At 43.7% G+C, this 20,084-nt stretch overlaps 1 protein-coding gene across 2 annotated transcripts in view; it reads left to right on the top strand.

Annotated features, from left to right (window-relative positions):
• RALB (RAS like proto-oncogene B) overlaps nt 1-17,867 on the top strand; it is a 169,016-nt gene extending 151,149 nt beyond the window's left edge. For both annotated transcript variants that reach the window (XM_029069393.2, XM_029069386.2), the window contains 3 exons: nt 1,759-1,967; nt 11,833-12,010; nt 17,636-17,867. In XM_029069393.2, coding sequence (XP_028925226.1) covers nt 1,759-1,967; nt 11,833-12,010; nt 17,636-17,755 — 507 coding nt within the window. In that variant the 3' untranslated portion in view covers nt 17,756-17,867. The remainder of the gene's footprint in view (nt 1-1,758; nt 1,968-11,832; nt 12,011-17,635) is intronic.
• The last annotated feature ends 2,217 nt before the right edge of the window (nt 17,868-20,084 follow it).

Raw genomic sequence — 20,084 nt, 5'->3', positions numbered from 1 at the left:
TTCATCAAAATTTCCACTTGTAGGCTGAGGATCCTGGGCCTTTGAAGACCTACCTTGCATGAGGTGTAGAATGAAGTCCTGAGCTGAGGCTGTGGCCCATGTGATGCCAGCCTTATGTGTCTGTAGGGCCTCCAAGTTTTCTTTGCCTTTTTTTCTTTTTCTCCAGAAAGTCCTTTTGTGGTGAACTCTCCTAGATCTCATCAATCGATCATGGCATTTATTCACTCGGTTCATTTGTTCAATCATATTTATTGAGTGCTTACTGTATACAGAGCACTGTACTAAGCGCTTGGAAAGGACAATTCGACAACAGAGACAATCCCTACCCAACAACGGGCTCACATGTTTACTATAAGTAGAGCACTGTACTAAGCGCTTGGGAGAGTACAGTGCAACAGAGCCACGTTCCTTGCCCACAATGAGCACTCCTTTCTACATCTCCCTGACTCACTCCCTTTGCTCTTCCCTCCTCTCCCCGTCCCACAGCACTTATGTATAGATCTGTAATTTTATTTATTGACATTGCTGTCTGATTATTTGTATTAATGTCTGTCTCCCCTGCTCTCAACTGTAAGCTCATTGTGGGCAGGGATTGTCTCTCTTTATTGCTGTATCGTACTTTCCCAAGTGCTTAGTACAGTGCTCTGCACACATTAAGCACTCAATAAATATGACTGAAAGAGAAGCAGTGTGGCTCAGTGGAAAGAGCCCGGGCTTGGGAGTCAGGGGTCATGGGTTTGAATTCCGGCTCTGCCACTTGTCTGCTGTGTGACCTTGGGCAAGTCACTTAACTTCTCCGTGCCTCAGTTACCTCATCTGTAAAATGGGGATTAACTGTGAGCCTCACATGGGACAACCTGATTACCCTGTATCTATCTACCCCAGCACTTAGAACAGTGCTATGCACATAGTAAGCACTTTAAAAAAAAAATGACCAAGCTTTCCAGTCTAGAGGGAGCTTCCAATCTCTTCCCATTTTTCTGATGATTGAGTTTCCAGCGCCAGGGTTGGCTTTCGGCTCCCTAACTCACCATCCCATTTTGGACCGGGATCCAGGTGGCCTCTCTCATCAGCAGCTCCTGAGTGAGATAAAAAAATAATCAGCCTCCCCTCAAATCTGGCACTGTGGTTCTGAGGAAGGGATGTTTTGAGTGCCCTGATAATGACCCAGCAGTGCCTAAACGTCTGATAGCAATCCTGAGAAGCTGTTGGGATTTAATTGAATTCATCACCGACTAATCCTACAGACCAACATCATCGATATTTAATGACTTCAGCTCAGTTTCCCCATCTGATAAGGGAAATCATACTTGCCCAAGTGCCTAACCTGCTCAGAAGAATGGTATGGTTTGCAGCCAAAGATGATGATTATTGTTATTGTTGTTGTTGTTGTTGGAAGCAACATGGCCTCATGCATAGAGTACAGTCCTGAAAGTCAGAAGGACCTGGGTTCTAATCCCGGCTCTGCCACCAGTCTGCTATGTGACTGTGCAAGTCACTTCACTAGTCCTCATTTACCTCATCTGTAAAATGGGGATGAAGACCGTGCATCCCATTTGGCACAGGGACTGTGTCCAACCTAATTAGCTTATATGTACCCAGCGCTTAGAGCAGTCCTTGACACATAGTAGGTGCTTAACAAATGCCATCATCATGATTATTACTATTATTATTGTTATTTAATCGCATTGTAATTCATATTCTGCAAAGATCGATATGTACAAACAGGGTTTACTTAAAACATTGTATGTTCTTCAGTTTGTGGAAGACTATGAACCTACAAAGGCTGACAGTTATAGAAAAAAGGTTGTTCTTGACGGAGAGGAAGTCCAGATAGATATCCTGGACACAGCCGGGCAAGAGGATTACGCAGCCATTCGAGACAACTACTTCCGCAGCGGGGAAGGATTTCTTTTGGTCTTCTCCATAACGGAACATGAGTCGTTTACAGCCACAGCAGAGTTCAGGTAGGCTTCCGTTCCCGTAGAAGAATAGAGGATTTCTTCACAGTTTAACCCTAAAAGACGATGCCCCTCCCATACTGAGAAATGATTTTCAAGTTATTTTGGAGAACTTACCACTGAGAGCAGAGTAATAAGGAACCTGGGACTTCAACTTTTAGAACAGGATTGAGAGTCATTTTTCTTTTGAGAAGTGGCATGAATGTAGCGGGTAAAGCATGGGCCTGGGAATCAGAAGGTCATGGGTTCTAATTCCGGCTCCACAAGTTTTCTGCTGTGTGACCTTGGGCAAGTCACTTCAGTTCTCTGTGCCTCAGTCACCTCATCTCTAAAATGGAGATTGAGACTGTGAGCCCCACGTGGAACAAGGACTGTGTCCAACCTAATTTGTTTGTATCCACCCCAGTGCTTAGCACAGTACCTGGCACATGGTAAACACTTTACAAATGCCGTTAATAATAATAACAATAATAATAATAATAATACTCCCAGCTCTGCCACACACCTGCTGGGGGACCCTGGGCAAGTCACTAACTTCTCTGTGCCTCAGTTTCCTCATCTGTCAAATGAGTTCAATTATATGTTCTCCCTTCTTACTGTGAATCCCCCATGGAACAGGGACTGTGTCCAACTTAAATGATCTGTATCCCCCCCCAGCGCTTGGAACAGTGCTGGCACATAGTAAGCACTTAACAAGTACCATTATTATTATTTTTTTTCTGTTTGGGAAAAAATGTTCTGAACTTGAACTTTCAGGATTCCTTCGCAACCCACGTTTTCGTGATTCACACGCATTCCAGATTGCTCTTTGATCTTCTCTCTCTGACAAAAGGTTTTTGCAGTCCCTCTCGCCACATGGATTTGGACTGCAAATACTGCTAACCTGAAACTCTCTTCAGTCAGTAAACAACAAGAAGGAATTGGTGCTAATGCCTAATTGAACTCATGCAAGTTAAACTGGAAAATGTGCTTAAGTTTTATCGGGGAGTGGAATTTGCTTTGAGATTTTGACTTTTTTTTTGTTCGCATGCAGTTTGTTTTGGGGAAGCTCTAGAAAGTGAAATAGCTTGCCTTGAATCTGCAGAGCTTGCCAAACCAACATTTTACAATCGTTCTTATCCTACTGTGTTAATCTCCAAACAGGGTAATGTCTGCATTAATATGCCATTCCCATGTAAATGTAGATCACTGATGTGATTTGCCGCTTTTTTTGCCATAAAGAGTTAAAAGCATAGCTAAAGTGGCTTCACCTTGTAGGATAAAGAAATGGTTATCCAGTCAATGTCTATAAGAAGCAATATGGCCTAGGGGAAAGAGCATGGACATGGGAGTCAGAGGACCTGAGTGGTAATCCTGCCACTTGTCTGCTGTGTGACCTGGGACAACTTCTTTTCGCCTCAGTTCCCACATCTACAAAATGGGGATTAAGTCCTCCTCCCTTCTATGTAGACTTTGAGTCCCTAGTGGGTCAGGGATTCTGTCCAGCCTGATAAACTCATATCTACACCAGGGCTTGACACATAGTGAGCACTTAACAAGCACTATTAAAATAAAATGATGCTGAATTCCACCTACCCCCTGCCCACTAGCAGCCTTTTCATTTCTCTCTGAAATTTGTATTTATTGATCTGGGCAGCAGAGTGAAGTGTGAACTAGAGTTGGGAGAGACAGGAGTCAGGGAGGTCAGCGAGGAGGCTGATGCAGTAGTCAAGGTGGGATAGGATAAGTGCTTGGATCAGCATATTAGCAGTTTGGATGGAAAGGGCAGATTTTAGCAATGCTATGACATTAGAACTGCAGGGCAGGGTATGGTGACGGGATTGAATATATGTGTGTTGTATGAGGCACATGAGTCGAAGACAAGGCCAGGTTTATGGGCTTTTAAAGTAGGGAGGATAGAAGTAGTGTCTACAGTGATGGGAAAGGCAGGGGAGGGCAGGAAATATAAAGTGTTCTGTTTTGGATATGTTCGGTTCGAAATGTCATCTGAACATCTAGGTGAAGTCGGTTCTAGATATCATCTGAACATCTAGGTGAAGACGTCTGGAAAGCAGGAAGAAATGAGAGGTGATGAGGAGTCTCTGTTCGATGTGGAGGTAGATGGGCAACCACTAGAGGTTCTTGAGGAGTGGGGAGATATGGACTGGGTCATTTTTCAGTAAAGTATTACTGAAGTAGAGAGTGAAGTACGGACTGGAGAGTGCAGAGGCAGAGTACAAGGAGATCAGCGAGGAGGTTGATGCAGTAGTCAAGATAGAAGGCATTTTTAGTTGAGAAATTGGCATTTCAGCATTCTGAAACTAAATAATAATAATAATGATTATGGTATTTGTTAAGCACTTTGTGCCAGGCACTGCATATGTGATCCCTGTAAATGTATACTTAAACTGTATATGGCATCAGATTCCCCCTTCTCCCCTCACCACACCCTTTCTGATCAGGGAAAAGTCTCTGTGATAAGGCACATGATGGGATCACCCAGAGAAATCCTCTACCCAAGGGAGAGGGAAGAAGGGCTACAGGAAAAAGAACACAGCCTAGTGCTTAATTCAAAGAGAGGAGACTGTCAGTTGGTTGGCTCCCAAAAGACTTGATTCATTCATTCAGTCGTATTTATTGAATGCTTACTGTGTGCAGAACATTGTACTTAGTGCTTGGAAGAGTACCATATAACAATAAACAGACACTTTTCCTACCCAAATCTCTGTCAGAGGGTTCTTACTAGTCCCTAACTGGAAAAAGATAGGTGGAAGTTTGGTCTCCCTTGAGTTCAGCCACTTGACCCAGTTGCAATAGCCTATCTCTGAGTGTCTCCTTTAAGAAAAGGAGTTGGTATCCATTATTATCTTCCTTAGAAAAAATATCAGCATGGAGGAAAAAAGTCTTCCACTCCTCAACAGCCTTATCCCTCCCAAGGTATCATCTTAATGATAGCCTGTCAATCCCCTTGGACCCTAAGCTCGTTGTGGGCAGGGAAATTTTCTGCCAACTCTGTTATAGTGAACTTTATTTAGCTCTTAGTACAGTGGTCCATACCCAGTAAGCGTTCAATGAATACGGAATGATTGGTTCTTAATAATAATGGCGGTATCTGTTGAGTGCTCACAGTGTACCAAGTACTGTACTTAGCCTTGGGGTGTAGGTACAAGGCAATCAAGTTGAATACAGTCCCTGTCCCACATGGGGTTCCCAGGATAAGTAGGAGGATGAACAGGGATTGAATCCCCATTTTGCAGATGAGGAAACTGAGGCCCAGAGAACTGAAGTGACTTGCCTAAGGTCACACAGCAGGAAAGTGGGGGAGATTTGGATTAGAACCCAGGTCCTCAAACTCCCGGTCCTGGGCTGTTTTCAGAAGGCCAGGCTGCTGCTTAGAGGAATCCTGAATTTCCTCTGAAGGATCCCATGTTTGTATTTGCTAGCTTTCCTGTAGCGTTGCCTGCCTGCCTCTGTGGGACCAGTAAAGCCAAAGACCCGTCAACGTGTTACGCTTCTCATAACTGTGGTTTGCGCACATAATAACGTCTCAGTTGTGCGGTGTTGCACTCGAAGTGACCCCGGTCGGAAGGCTGGCGGTAAGAGAATCAGCTGTTGACCAAGTCGCCTCAAGCTCCCACTTGCTTTCCCCACTCTGCCTCATCTCCAGAGTCTTGATTTCGTGTGTTAAATCGACTGCGTGAAATAACATGTTTTTTTTTATCTTTTTATTGTTATGATGTGTTGCACCACATCGTGAGCTAATATAAATAAACTAAAAAGAAGCCAACCTTATGTTTGGATTGGAGACTAACTTTAGATTCCGGTAACCGTCGCTAGAAATAAAGATGGAAATACTCCATTAAAGCAGCATGATTCCAACAAAATATTTCCCAGATAATCTGGCAGCACTTCCCAATTGCAGTTGCCGGCTCATTTACGTACTACATCGAAGTGATTTTTGCTTAAATTATTCCAGTAATGAAGCTTCAGCTTTTTGTAGTGAGCAATTTGTAGATCATCGTACACCGACCTTTTTAATGTGACTATTTTCCAGTCATTTTCTGGTGGAGCTTAAAGCCTGTTCTTGGCTTTATCCATATCTTTAGTTATTATTTTAAAAGCCTGCTTACAGATGCTATGCATTTATTCAGTATACACTCAGTTTAGATCATTATCCTTTAAAACCGCAAACCAGTTTAATAAAGTTGCTCCATAAGTCTTTTGATACTCACCCCAGCCCCACAACACATGTAAACATCTTTATACACTACTATTTCCCCTAGCTGTGATTTGTTTTAATATCAGTCTCCCCCTGTAAACTGTAAGCTCCATCACATATGCCAACTCTGTATATAGTGTATTTTACCGAGCGCTTAGTCCAGTGCTCTGTACACATGTGTGCAGTAAATACCAAAATAATAATAATAATAATAACAATGGTATTTGTTAAGTGCTTACTATGTGCCTGACACTAAACTAAGCACTGGGATGGATAGAGGCAAATCAGGTTGGACACAGTCCCTGTCCCACATGGAGCTCCCAGTCTCAATCTCCATTTTACAGATGACATAACTGTGCCCCAGAGAAGTGAAGCGACTTGCCCAGAGTCACACAGCATGCACATGGCAGAGCCAGGGTTAGAATCAACAACCTTCTGATTCCCAGATCCACTCTATCCACTATACCATGCAGTCACCATCAAAAGTGACCATTCAAGGATTAATGCTTTCAAGAGATTCAGTATCAATCCTTGAGCACAACCTGGATCCCAGAAGTTTGTTACTTTGCAAACTAGTGAAGTTTGGGAGTGAATTTTAACTCTGGTGATTTATGACTTTGATGAAGTTCCAGGTATCACCTGCTTGTGCCCTTCGCTCAGCTTAGGGGCCCGTGGTACCGTGTCTAATCACGTCATCTTGTTTCTACCCCAGCTCTTTGATGGTGCCAAGCACCAAACATTTGATCCTTCCTGATCAACAGTGCTAATAATCGTGACTTTAACATTCTATTACTATGTGGGAGCTCGGAATAATTGATAGTTGATATTGATTCAGCAAGAACAAGTGGTCGTTTCATTTTCTGGAAGGAAATGGGCCCGCAGAATTGATGAGAGAGAAATACGATGGGTTTTTTTTTTTTTACAGGGGATGAGCCCCAACAGCTCCCTGGTGTGTTCTGTATACTATTTCAGGCTTTGTGTATTTTTCTCTAAAGGCCTAACTCGCTGGGTAACAAGAAAGCAGTGGTTCTTTTAGAGCTAAAGCTTCATCAAGAAGGCAAAACAAGGAGGCAAAAAGAGAAAAGAGCACCAGGTGCTGCAGACCTTACCAGTCCAATGGCCTCTACTCCACCCTAATCCTCCTCGACCTCTCAGTGGCCTTCAGCACTGTTGACCACCCCCTTCTCCTAGAAACATTATACGACTTTGTCTTCACCGTCACTGCAGTCTTAGTTCTTCTCCTGTCTCTCTGGTCGCTCTTTCTCAATCTCTTTCAAGGGCTCCTTCTCTGCCTCCCACCTCCTAACTGTAGGGGGGATCCCTCAAGGTTCAGTTTTGGGTCCCTTTCTAATCTCTTTCTACACCAACTCCCTTGGAGAACTCATTTGCTCCCATGGCTTCAACTACTGTCTCTATACAGGTGGTTCCCAAATCTAAATCTCCTGCTCTGATCTGTGTCCCTTTGTGCAGTCTCGCATTTCCTCCTTCCTTCAAGACATCTCTCCTTGGGTGTCCTGCCATCACTTCAAATTTAGCATGCCTAAAATAGAACTCCTAATCTTTCCACCCAAAACCTGTCCTCCACATGACTCTCCCATCACTGTAGACAGCCCCGCCATCCTTCCTGTCTCACCAGCCCATAACCTTGGCTTAATTCTTGATTGCTCTCGCTCTTTCAACCCACATACTTAATCTTTCACTAAATATCGAAGGCTCAACCTCCACAACATGGCTAAAATCTGCCCTTTCCTCTTTATCCAAACTGCTACCTCGTTAATACAGTCACTTATTATCTCCTGCCCTGATTACTGTTTTAGCCTCCTTGTTGACCTCCCAGCCCCCGTCTCATCCCACTCCAACCCATTGCCCGGGCATTTTTCTCCAAAAACGTTCAGTCCATGTTTCTCCACCCCTCAAGAACTTCCAGTGGTTGTTCATCCACCTCCACATCAAAAAGAAACTCCTTACTATCAGCTTTAAAGCCCTCAGTCACCTTGCCCCCTCCTAGCTCACGTCGCTACTCTCCATTCATTCATTCATTCAGTTGTATTTATTGAGCACTTACTCTGTGCAGAGCACTGAACTAAGTGCTTGGCAAGTACAATGCAGCAATAAAGAGAGACAATCCCTGTCCACAATGGGCTTACAGTCTAGATGGGGGGAGACAGACATCAAAACAAGCTCAATACAAATAAATAGAATTATAGATATATACATATATACATAAGTGCCGTGGGGTAAGGAGGGAGGAAGAGCAAAGGGAGTGAGTCAATATAAAGCGGAAGGGAGGGGGAGCTGAGGAAAAGGGGGACTTAGTCTGGGAAGGCCTCTTGGAGGAGGTTCACCTTCAGTAGGGCCTTGAAGGAGGGAAGAGTGACTGTCTGGCAGATTTGAGAGGGAGGGCATTCTGGACCAGAAGTAGGACGTGGGCCAGGGATAGGCAGTGAGATCGAGGCACAGTAAGGAAGTGAGCAGCAGAGGAGCGGAGTGTGCGGGTTAGGATGTAGAGGAGAGAAGGGAGCTGAGGTAAGAAGGGGCAAGGTGATGGAGAGCTTTAAAGCCAATAGTGAGGAGTTTTTGTTTCATGTGAAGGTTGCTAGGCAACCACTGGACATTTTTGAGGAGGGGGGGTGCCATGCCCAGAACGTTTCTGTAGAAAGATAATCTGGGCAATGGAGTGAAGTATGAAGTGAAGTGGGAGAGGCAGGAGGTTGAGAGGTCAGAAAGGAGGCTGATGCAGTAATCCAGTTGGGATAGGATGAGTGATTGTACTAAGGTGGTAACAGTTTGGATGGAGAGGAAAGAGCGGATCTTGGCGATACTACTACTACAACCTGGCCCACACATTTTGTTCCTCTGTTGCCAACCTATTCACTGTACCTTGATCTCCCCTCATCCCCTGGCTTTGAATGCCTTCTCTTTACGTATTTGACAGACAATTGTTCTCTCCACCTTCAAAGCCTTATTAAAGGCACATCTCCTCCAAGAGGTCTTTCCTGACTAAGCCCTCATTTCCTCTTTTCCTACTCCCTTCTGCATCGCCTTGACTTGCTCCCTTTACTCACAACCCCCAGGTCCACTGCACTTGTGTGTGTGTGTGTATATATATATATACACACACACACACACACACATATGTATGAATATATATGTGTATATACATATGTATAAATGTATATATGCAATATATAATATGTAAATCAGTTATTTATATTTATGTCTATCTCCCCTTCTAGACTGTAAGCTCTCTGTGGGCAGGGAATGTGTCTGCTTACTGCTCTGTTGTACTCTTCCAAGAGCTTAGTACAGTGTTCTGCACACAATAAGCTCTCAATAAATGTGATTGAGTGATTGATTTACCTTAGGCCTGATAACATGACAAGGGACGACAGTTTGGGATGCACAGTGAGACCGGGACTTTGGATCCCTCATTGGCCTGCTCAGCCACAGACGTGGTCATAAGTGAACTTCACCTTAATAATATAATAATAATAATAATCATGGTACTTGTTCTAAGCACTGGGGTAATTACAAGTTAATCAGGTTGCACTCAGTCCCTGTTCCCAGTGGGACTCCCACTCCTAATCCCCATTTTAGAGATGAGGTAACTGAGGCCTAGAGAAATGAAGTGACTCCCCAAGGTCACACAGCAGACAAGTGACAGAGCCGGGTTTAGGATAATAATTTTGGTATTTGTTAAGCACTTACTATGTGCTGAGCACTGTTCTAAGCACTGGGGTAGACACAGGGTAATCAGGTTGTCCCACGTGAGGCTCCCAGTCTTAATCCCCATTTTACAGATGAGGTAACTGAGGTACAGAGAAGTTAAGTGACTTGCCCACAGTCACACAGGTGACAAGTGGCAGAGCTGGGATCCAGGTCCTTCTGACTCCCAGGCCTCTGCTCTATCCACTAAGCCACACTGCACCTTCTTTGTTTTCTCCTTGGAATACAAAGGGCAGCTATCATAAGTAACTAAAGATGAAGGAGAAGTTGGAATGCCAAAGAGCTGTAGTTATAGACCTGTTTGTACAAGGCTGGAGTAGGAGCAAAATTGGGCATATGGTCATAGATAGGGGCCCCCAATCAGGGCCACCTCCCCATTAATCAGGTGCAGAACCCTGTACTGAGCACCTTACAAGCCAAAGAAAAGGCACAATATCTGCCCTTGAGTATACAATTCAGTGTGGGGCAGAGGCAGATACAAAGGCACTTACAGATAGGAGAAGAAAAGAATGGAAAGATGGATGGGTGAATGAGCCCATGCATAAATAATAGTATAGATAGTATGTAGATTGTTAGATGTTGGCATCCATGAGTAGTATTTTTGTGCTGACATGGAAGTTGGGAGGATATGGCATACTGGGGGAGAAGAAAATTAATTGTGGGGGGCACATCCTAGAGGAGGTGAAATTTCAGGTGGGCCTTGAAAATGGTGGAGGGCTGCAGTATGATAGATATGAAGGGGAGGAAATTGGAGTGGAAGCTACTCGTGGGTGGGGAACAGATCACTTCTCTATTCTTTTACTTTCCAACTACCAAATGGAAGCTCAGTATATAGCGTTATTACTTCTACTGCCACTAGATGACAATGAGGGACAGTGAGAAGGTTCACTCAGAGCATTCTGTGGGCAGGAGATGTATCTACCGACTCTGCAGTATTGTACTCTCCCAAGCGCGTAATTCAGTGCTCTGCACCCAGTAAGGTCTCAGTAAATACCGTCACTTGGCTGTTGAGTAGCAGGTGAGGGGGGGAGGGTTTACAAAAGAGGGAACTTAAAACCAATGGTCAGGAGTTTTTCACTTGATGTGGAAGGAGGTTTTGGATCCATTTCAGATTTCTGAGGAGAGAGAAAGTGAGAGCAGCACATTTTAGAAAGATGACACAGGCCGCAGACTATAGTATATAAACTGGGAATGTTGGAAGCAGGGAAACCATAAAGAGGACTATAATCGGAAAGCTGACTTGTGCTTGAATCAAGATGGAGGCCATTTGGGTGGAAAGGAAGGGGCAAAATCACCGGGTAGAGTGGATAAAGAAATGGTGGGATTTAGTGGCAGACCAAAGGTGAGGTTGAAAGAATAGTGAGAAATCAAAGATGACACCATGTTTTTGGGCTTCTGGGATGGGAGGATGGTGGTGGTGGTGTCAACGAGATACAGGAGTTAAGAGTATGGGCCTGGGAGTCAGAGAACTTGGGTTCTAATCCTTGCTCAGCCACTTGTCTCCACTGTGACCTCGGGCAAGTCTCTTCTCTGTAAAAGGGGGCAGGACCTTGGGCTAGCTATGTCATTAACTTCACATCCGTAGCAGAGAGTGAATGGACAAAATAAAAATCCTTCATCATTAACATAGTAGTAGGCGCTCAGTGAATACAACTGATGATACAGAGTGGTGCTCAAATCAGTTTGATCATTGGTATTTATTGTGTACCTCCTGGGAGAGTACAGTAGAGTAGGTAGATAAGATCCTGCTCCTTTGATTTTTGCATCATTGTCATTTTACTCTGTTTATTAATGCTTCCGGTATAGATCTGGTTAAATCTGTTAAAGAGACACCCCCCGAAAGGCCCTCTTGATTGTAATTGTTTTTGGCATGTTACAATTTTTATCCCTTTCAGGATGCCAGATTACCCCGATCTCAGCTGTTCTCTTTCTGTTGCACTTCGTTAGGGAGCAGATTCTGCGCGTAAAGTCCGAAGAGGATAAAATCCCCCTGCTTGTGGTGGGAAACAAATCTGACTTGGAGGAGCGGAGGCAGGTGCCTGTCGAGGAGGCGAGAAGCAAAGCAGAAGAATGGGGCGTGCAGTACGTAGAGACGTCCGCCAAGACCAGAGCCAACGTAGACAAGGTCGGAGACTGCTTTATATCTGTCTTTAGCTGAATGACATTTCATCGGAATGTAGGAGAGGCTGAACTTTTTTGGGATTCTCGGGTACTTTCAGGAGCGAGGATGAAGGTGTTAGACTTCTTCCAAAAATGAAAAGCATTTTACTGAGTTAATAATTGCAATATTTATTAAGGACTTACTATGCCACGCACTGGAGTACATACAAGAATGTCAAATTGGGCACAGTCCTTGCCTCACATGATGATGATGATGATGATGGTATTTGTTAAGCACTTACTGTGTGCCAAGCACTGTCCTAAGCTCTGGGGTAGGTACGAGGTAATCAGGTTGTACCATGTGGGGCTCACCGTCTTAATCCCCATTTTACAGATGAGGTAACTGAGGCCCAGAGAAGTTAAGTGACTTGCCCAAAGTCACCCAGCAGGCAAGTGGCAGAGCCAGGGTTAGAACCCATGACCTCTGACTCCCAAGCCCAGGCTCTTTCCACTGAGCCACGCTGCTTCCCCATAATCCCCATTTTACATGAGGAAACCAAGGCAGAGAAGCTAAGTGACTTTCCCAGTGTTGAGCAGCAGGCAGGTGGAAAAGCCAGTATTAGAGCCTGGATTATAATACCAGGTCCTCTGACTCAGAGGCCCGTGCTCTTTCCACTAGGCCACCCTGCTTCTCATAAACCCCACTTTACATTCTTCCCATTCCTCTCAGACCGACATACTCCATGTACCTAACTCTCCCCGCTTTGACCTCTTGCTGACGTTCTCCCTATTGCCCGGTACACCCTCTCCCTTAACACCTGAGAGACCACAGATTGATCTCCTACTACTGTTCCTACTCTCCTGCTACAGCTCAGCCCACACACTTCCCTCCTCTAATGCCAACCTTCTCACTGTACCTCAGTCTCGCCTGTCTCGCCACCGGCATCTCGCCCACGTCCTGCCTCTGGCCTGGAACGCCCTCCCTCCTCAGATCTGACAGACGGTGACTCTCCCCTCATTCGAAGCCTTATTTGAAGGCACATCTCCTCCAAGAGGCCTTTCCTCTTTTCTTCTTCACCTTCTCCCTTCTGTTGTCCTGTGACTTGTTCCGTTTATTCATTCCCGCCTCCCAGTCCCACAACACTTGTATGCACATCTGTAATGTATTTATTTATCCAAAAGTGTCGCCCCATCTAGACTGTAAGCTAACTGTGGGCAGGTAATATGTTTGTTGTTATATTGTACTCTCCCCAGCGCTTAATACATTGCTCTGCACACAGCGCTCAATAAATATGACTGACTGACTGACTCTCCTCATCTTCAAAGTCCTTCTGAAATCCCATCACCTTCAGGACTCCTTCTTTCATCTTCCCATCCTATATTCGCCTCCTCAGCTGCCACTTCAACACTTTCATGTCACTCAGTACATGGGTCCTCTCATCCCTCCCTCCCAGGTGCTTACTTCTAGATCTTTATACTTTACCGCTTCCTTCTACCTGTAATTTCCTTGCTAGACTGCTTCCCTGCTAGACTGTAATATCATAAGCTCCTTGAGGGCACGAGAAGCAGCGTGGCCTAGTGGATAGAGCATGGGTCTGGAGTTGAAGGACCCGGGTTCTCATCCCAGCTCTAGCACTTATCTGCAATGTCATCTTGGGCAAGTCACTTTACTTCCCTAGGCCTCAGTTACCTCATCTGCAAAATGAGGTTTAAGACCGTGAGCTCCATGTGGAACAACAGGGCCTGTGTCCAACCTGATTATTATGTACATATTCTAGTGCTTAGAGCAGTTGTGGACAAGTAGTAATCCCTTAAGAAATACTATTATTATTATTATTTTCTCGTAATACTATGGTACTCTCCCAAGTGCTTCGCAAGCAGTAAGTGCTTAATAAATGCAATTGATTCAAGGCTGTCCCCTAGTTTTCCCATTATTACACATTGGCACTCTTTATCAGCTACTCTTCATCCACCACTCTTCCCTCCTCTTAAGCTCACCTAATATCTTGGCCTTGACTCTCCAACCTCTTGCTCCTACTGTTTTCCTAATCTGGAACTCCCTTCCCTTCGGTCAGAAGGACCTGGATTCTAATTTGGTTCTGCTGTGCGACCTTGGGCAAGTCACTTAATAATAATAATATGGGTATTTGTTAAGCGCTTATTTTGTGCAGAGCACTGTTCTAAGCGCTGGGGGAGATACAGGGTAATCAGGTAGGAGAAGCAGCGTAGCTCAGTGGAAAGACCACAGGCTTTGGAGTCAGAGGTCATGAGTTCGAATCCCAGCTCTGCCACTTGTCAGCTGTGTGACTGTGGGCAAGTCACTTAACTTCTCTGTGCCTCAGTTACCTCATCTGTAAAATGGGGATTAAGACTGTGAGCCCCACGTGGGACATCCTGATTCCCCTGTGTCTACCCCAGCGCTTAGAACAGTGCTTGGCACATAGTAAGCGCTTAACAAATCCCACTATTATTATTATTAGGTTGTCCCACATGAGACTCACAGTCTTAATCCCCATTTTACAGATGAGGTAACTGAGTCCCAGAGAAGTGAAGTGACTTGCCCACAGTCACACAGCTGCCAGGTGGCAGAGCTGGGATTCAAACCCATGACTTCTGACTCCCAAGCCTGGGCTCTTTCCACTGATCTAAGCTGCTTCTCAAATTAACTTCTCTGTGCTTCAGTTACCACATCTGTAAAAGGGAAGTGAAACTGTGAGCCCCACCTGGAATAGGGACTGTGTCCAACCTGATGATCTTTTATCTACCCCAGCACTTAGAACAGTGCTTGACAAATAGTAAGTGCAGAACAAATGCCATCAGTTTTTTTCCCCTTGCAAATCCACCAAGCCATAGCTCTCCCTGTCTTCAAAGGCCTTCTGAAGCCCCACCTCTTCAGGGAAGTGTTCCCCAATTAATTCCCAGGTAACTCCATGTCACCTCAGCCCAAAAGCCACCTTCAGTCTTTATGGCCTTACACCCAGCTCTCGTGTAAGGACACAGGCTGATGTCTTGCAGAGATCCATGTGAAGGGAAAAATATTACAGCCCAGCCCGCAAACTCTGCTCCTCCAGCGCCAGCTTGCTCACCGTGCCCCGATCTCGTCTATCTCACCGTTGACCCCTTCTCCATGTCTTCCCTCTAGCCCACAACTCCTTCTTCCATCTAATAATAATAATGATGACGGTATTTGTTAAGTGCTTACTATGTGCCAAGCTCTGTTCTAAGCACTGGGATAGATACAAGGTGATCAGGTTGTCCCACGTGGGGCTCAGTCTAAATCCCCATTTTACAGATGAGGGAACTGAAGCTCAGAGAAGTTAAGTGACTTGCCCACAGTCACACAGCTGTCAAGCACAGCTGACAAGTCGCGGAGCCAGGATTAGAAACCACAACCTCTTACTCCCAAGCCTGAGCTCTTTCCACTAAGCGACGCTGCCGGACCATCAGTCTCCCCACAATCAAAGCTTTATTAAGGTCCCAACTCCTCCAAGAGGCCTTCCCCGATTAGGCCGTCTCTTCTCCGGCTCCCTCTCCCTTCTGCCTCATCTTGGCACTCGGATCTGTGACGTTTGGACATTTGCTATTCACCCTAACCTCAGCCCCACAGCACTTATGTACATATCTATAAGTTAAATTATAAATTATTACAATTAATGTGTGTCTCCCTTCTAGGCCGTAAGCTCACTGTGGGTAGAAAACGTGTCTACCAACTCTGTTGTAGTGTACTCTCCCAAGCACTTAGTACAGTGCCCAGCACCCAGTAAGTGCTCCATAAATAGCAACGATCGATTGTATTCTTCATTTTGAAGCCACAAGCCCGTGCGCAAAACATTACTTCCAACACCACGGCCTGCCGCCGTATCCAGAAAGGCTCCCGGTGTCCGTATTGTCCTTCACTCTGTTGTAGCCAACATGCTTAGCGAAGACAGTCACTGTGGCAGAGCTGAGAGACTTGCACTCTATATGTTGCTTATTTCATCACTCATTTATTCATCTCTTTCATCTTTCCATGCCTTTGCTACTCCCAGGTGTATCCTTGCTTTTCCTCCTGGTCCCAAGTTTAGTAACTAATTGATAACTCCCTGTCTCCCTCATTAAATTATTACCTTGAGGTCAGGGAACATGCCTTTTGTTAGTGCTCTACTGTCCCAGGGCTTTTTAAAGGTATTTGTTAGGCGCTTACTATGTCCTAGGTACTGTACTAGGCTCTGGGGTAGATACAAGTTTATCATGTTGGACACAGTCCATGTCCCACTTGGGGCTCACAGTCTTAATTCCCATTTTACAGCTCAGGTTACTAAGGCCCAGAGAAGTGAAGTGACTTGCCCAAGGTTACACAAGAGACAATAATTATTGTACTTGTTAAAGGCTTACTCTGTGCCAGGCACTGTACTAAGCCCTGGGGTAGATACAAGCAAATTAGGTTAGACACAGCCCCTGTCCTATGTAGGGCTCACAGTCTCAATCCCCATTTTGCAGATAAGGTCACTGAGGCCCAGAGAAGTGAAGTGACTTGCCCACAGTCACCCAGCATTTAATCCCGACTCCATCACTTGTCTGCTGAGTGATCTTGGGCAAGTCACTTCACTTCTCTGGGCCTCAGTGACCTCATCTGTAAAATGGGGATGAAAACTTCAAAGTGTGAAATAGGGACGCTGTCCAATCTGATTACCTAGTATCTACTCCAGTGCTTAGAATAGTGCCTGGCACATAGTAAACGCTAACAAATACCATTAAAAAAGATTCCAATAGTAAGGAATATTTATGCAGTAGTTTAGCAGGGTCAAGACTAGAGCTCGTACCTCCTTGGGGTCCATCTGGGTGATAGGGAGAGGAGGGTCTGGAAGATTTTGTGCAAGAAAAAACAGCAGCCTTTGGCAGTAAATGGAATGTGAAGAATTGAAGATGACACCAAGGTGGAAAAACGTGCTTGTAGGGGCATGAGAAAAATGCTCTTTTTTAGATTTAGGCGAGTGTTGTATTTTTGAGAAGTCTCTGTTCATCAGCTTTTCTGAAGCTATTCCTGCCTTGAACACACCCACTCTCCCTTTACTCTCTGTCTACCTTTCTGAATGGGGAGAAATTGTGTCACTTTAAATAGTGCACTCTCTGCATTTTTAAACACATACCTATCATTAAAGAAGAAGATTTTATCACTGTAGAGCACTCTGCAGAATGATTTAGTGTCAATAAAGACTGTTTTCCTAAATCTCTTTGGAAACATCTTGTCAAACACATATATAGGACAAGGACTATATCTGATCTGTTATATTTGCATCTACCCCCATTCATTCAGTTGTATTTATTGAGCACTGTACTCAGTGCTTGGGAGAGTGAAATATAACAATAAACAGACACGTTCCCTGCCTGCAATGAGCTTTCAATCTAAAGGGGGAGACAGACGTTAATATACATAAAATGTATTAATTTTAAATCATTCTTAGAAGGGGCTTGAACTTTGTAGTAGATCTTTAATTTGTATTGCTGGAATTTATGTTTAGGGCATTTTTTAGCCTATTTGCTCCATGGGTGCCTTATTCTTGTTACATATTTTATTACTTTTGACAAAAAGTCTAATTTCCTGGTTTGTATTTTCAGTCTTCATCCTTTTTATATTTATATTTGAAGTCTTTTTTTCCCCTCCCTCTAGGTCTTCTTTGATCTTATGAGAGAGATCAGAGCAAAGAAGGTGTCAGAAAATAAAGACAAGAATGGCAAAAAAAGTGGCAAGAACAAGAAAAGTTTTAAGGAAAGGTGTTGTTTGCTGTGATTTGGAGCCGCAGATTCAAAAGTCAGTTACCACTAAGGACAAAGAGCCGGAAGTAGGAGGAAGTCTGTCTTTGATTGTGGGGGTATTTTGAGGGGAGGGGGGGTGGGTGGGGAGGGAGTTATTTTTATTTTATCCTTTCTTTGATTCATGCATCTCCTCTTGAAACAGGAAAAATGATTTGTGAATCATTAGCTGGCAGAAATTTAAATATGAGCCATTTTCACTGGAATGGACTGTTAACCTGCCAGGAGCTTTTCTTCAATGAAAAGTGTAACAAATTTATTCTACCGGCAGGAACGATTCCACTGTTAGATTTTAGAAATAATGCAGCTTCTGAGGTTTTTCAATTTTATAACCATATCATCCTTTTTGGGACTGGACTGTAATGAGTCTCTGGTTTTCTCAGATTTTGGGGGCAGGAGGAGGAATGCTTTTCTCTTTCTTGAGTAGCTTAAATTTTAGTAGTCAGGAAAATCTTCAAATTTGAAAGTAAGTACCTGGTGATATTTAATAAGTGCAATTCAATGGTTATGTTTTTTTACCCATTGACTCCATCAGCTGATTCCATCAGTTTAAAAAATTTAGCCAAAAATAAATTTAATTAATTCTGCTGACCAAATCATGATGAAGTTCATGACTCTCACCCAAATGAAGGAAAGATAACAGATGAGGGTTTTTTTTCAGTTATAACTTGAGTATTGACAGGTTCCATTCCAAATGAGTCAGTATTTCCCTTCTGCGTCCTATTGTCTGTGCAGAAATGTTTATTTCTTCAGTAGAGGTAAAGAGTAGGAGCAACTATATTTTTTAAAAAAATATTTCTGTATTTGACTTTTGTTGAAGCTAAATTTATCTCCATATTTTGCACATATCTTACATGTGTCCTTTTAATGCATCTTTGGTTTAAAAGTTCCAACTTGCCACTTACCGCAATACTTGTCATACTTGTCAGTGTAGAAATTGTTCCTGCCTTTACATTTCTGTTGATCTTTGTTTTTTTTTAAAAACACAAATGTTTTTGAGGAATGTGACGAGCTTCAGATCTCTAGACCGTGAAGGCAGAGCCAGTACCAAACAGTTTCCTACCTCTCACAGAATTACCAACCAGCTATGTATTCTCATAAAAACACAAATGCAGAGGTTTAAGGTGGGCAGCTGACAGGGTCTGTCCCATGATGGGTGCTGTTTTTAATGCCTGCGTTTTCTGAGGCCGATTCAGGGCAGCTGCAATAAGAAGAGACTTTATGGATGGAGAAGACGGGTTAAAACGCATCTGTCCAGCTTTACGGCAGCCTCATTCCCAAGCTTAAAAAAAAAACTATATCATGCAGATTTCACCAGAGTGAGTTAAAAAAATAAAGATATCAGTTTTTTTTCTTTTGCCAAAATTGGTGTTTCAGATGTAGTTGCCAAAAGAAAAAACTTTATTCCATTGCAGTTGTAGAGATGTTGGTGTTTGAATTTGATTGGAAAAAAAAAACAACCACCAAAGTTTGTACAGTTTCCCAATGAATCATGAAATTTTTTTGGAATAAAAAAGCAGACAAATATAATTTGAGCCTGTTTATTTTATTTGAAATTTAAATGCAAATGTGTGAAAGGCCAGGACTTCATTCATTTACATCGTGTCGAAGCCTCAGCTATTCTTATGTGGTAAGAAAGTGAAATTAATTCACAAATACTGATTTAATTTTAATCTCATAAATTCATTCATTCAGTAGTATTTATTGAGAGTTTACTATGTGCAGAGCACTGTACTAAGCGCTTGGAATGTACATTTCGGCAACGGATAGAGACAATCCCTGCCCAGTGATGGGTTCACAGTCTAATTGGGGGAAATAAATTCTTCTTTAACACTGTCCTGGTGGTAAAAAATCAGACATTTGACCCAATATGATTTGTAGCAGAGAAGTCTTTAGATAAACTCTGGACAAAAATTTCCCAACGAACTACTTCCCAACTTTATTCAGAGATAGCCAAGGCAGAAAAGGTTGTGTAGTTATGCTACCTCAGTAGCCCTTACTCTGCCTTTTAGATTCAGCCCAATTATGCCCCTGCTTCTGGGGTTCCTTCCCACTTTTTTGGTTGTTGACAGCATGGTCAACAATGGCTCTTAAAGAGACATGGCATTTTAAAGAGATAACTTGTTTCTGTGCCTTAGATTTCTAAGGCATCTGTGGCAACTGGGACATTTTAATGGACACTCCTGGCCAGCTGCAACTGGAAATCAGTTAATCAGTCAATGGTTTAGGTTGAGCGCTTAATGGGTGCAGAGCGCTGTACGAAATTCTTGGGGGGAGAGGACAAAGCCCTTTTTGTCTTCGATATG

The sequence above is a fragment of the Ornithorhynchus anatinus genome, chromosome 1 (assembly GCF_004115215.2).
Source record: "Ornithorhynchus anatinus isolate Pmale09 chromosome 1, mOrnAna1.pri.v4, whole genome shotgun sequence".
Taxonomy (NCBI): Eukaryota; Metazoa; Chordata; class Mammalia; order Monotremata; family Ornithorhynchidae; genus Ornithorhynchus; species Ornithorhynchus anatinus.
This window is presented reverse-complemented; position numbering and strand designations above follow the sequence as displayed.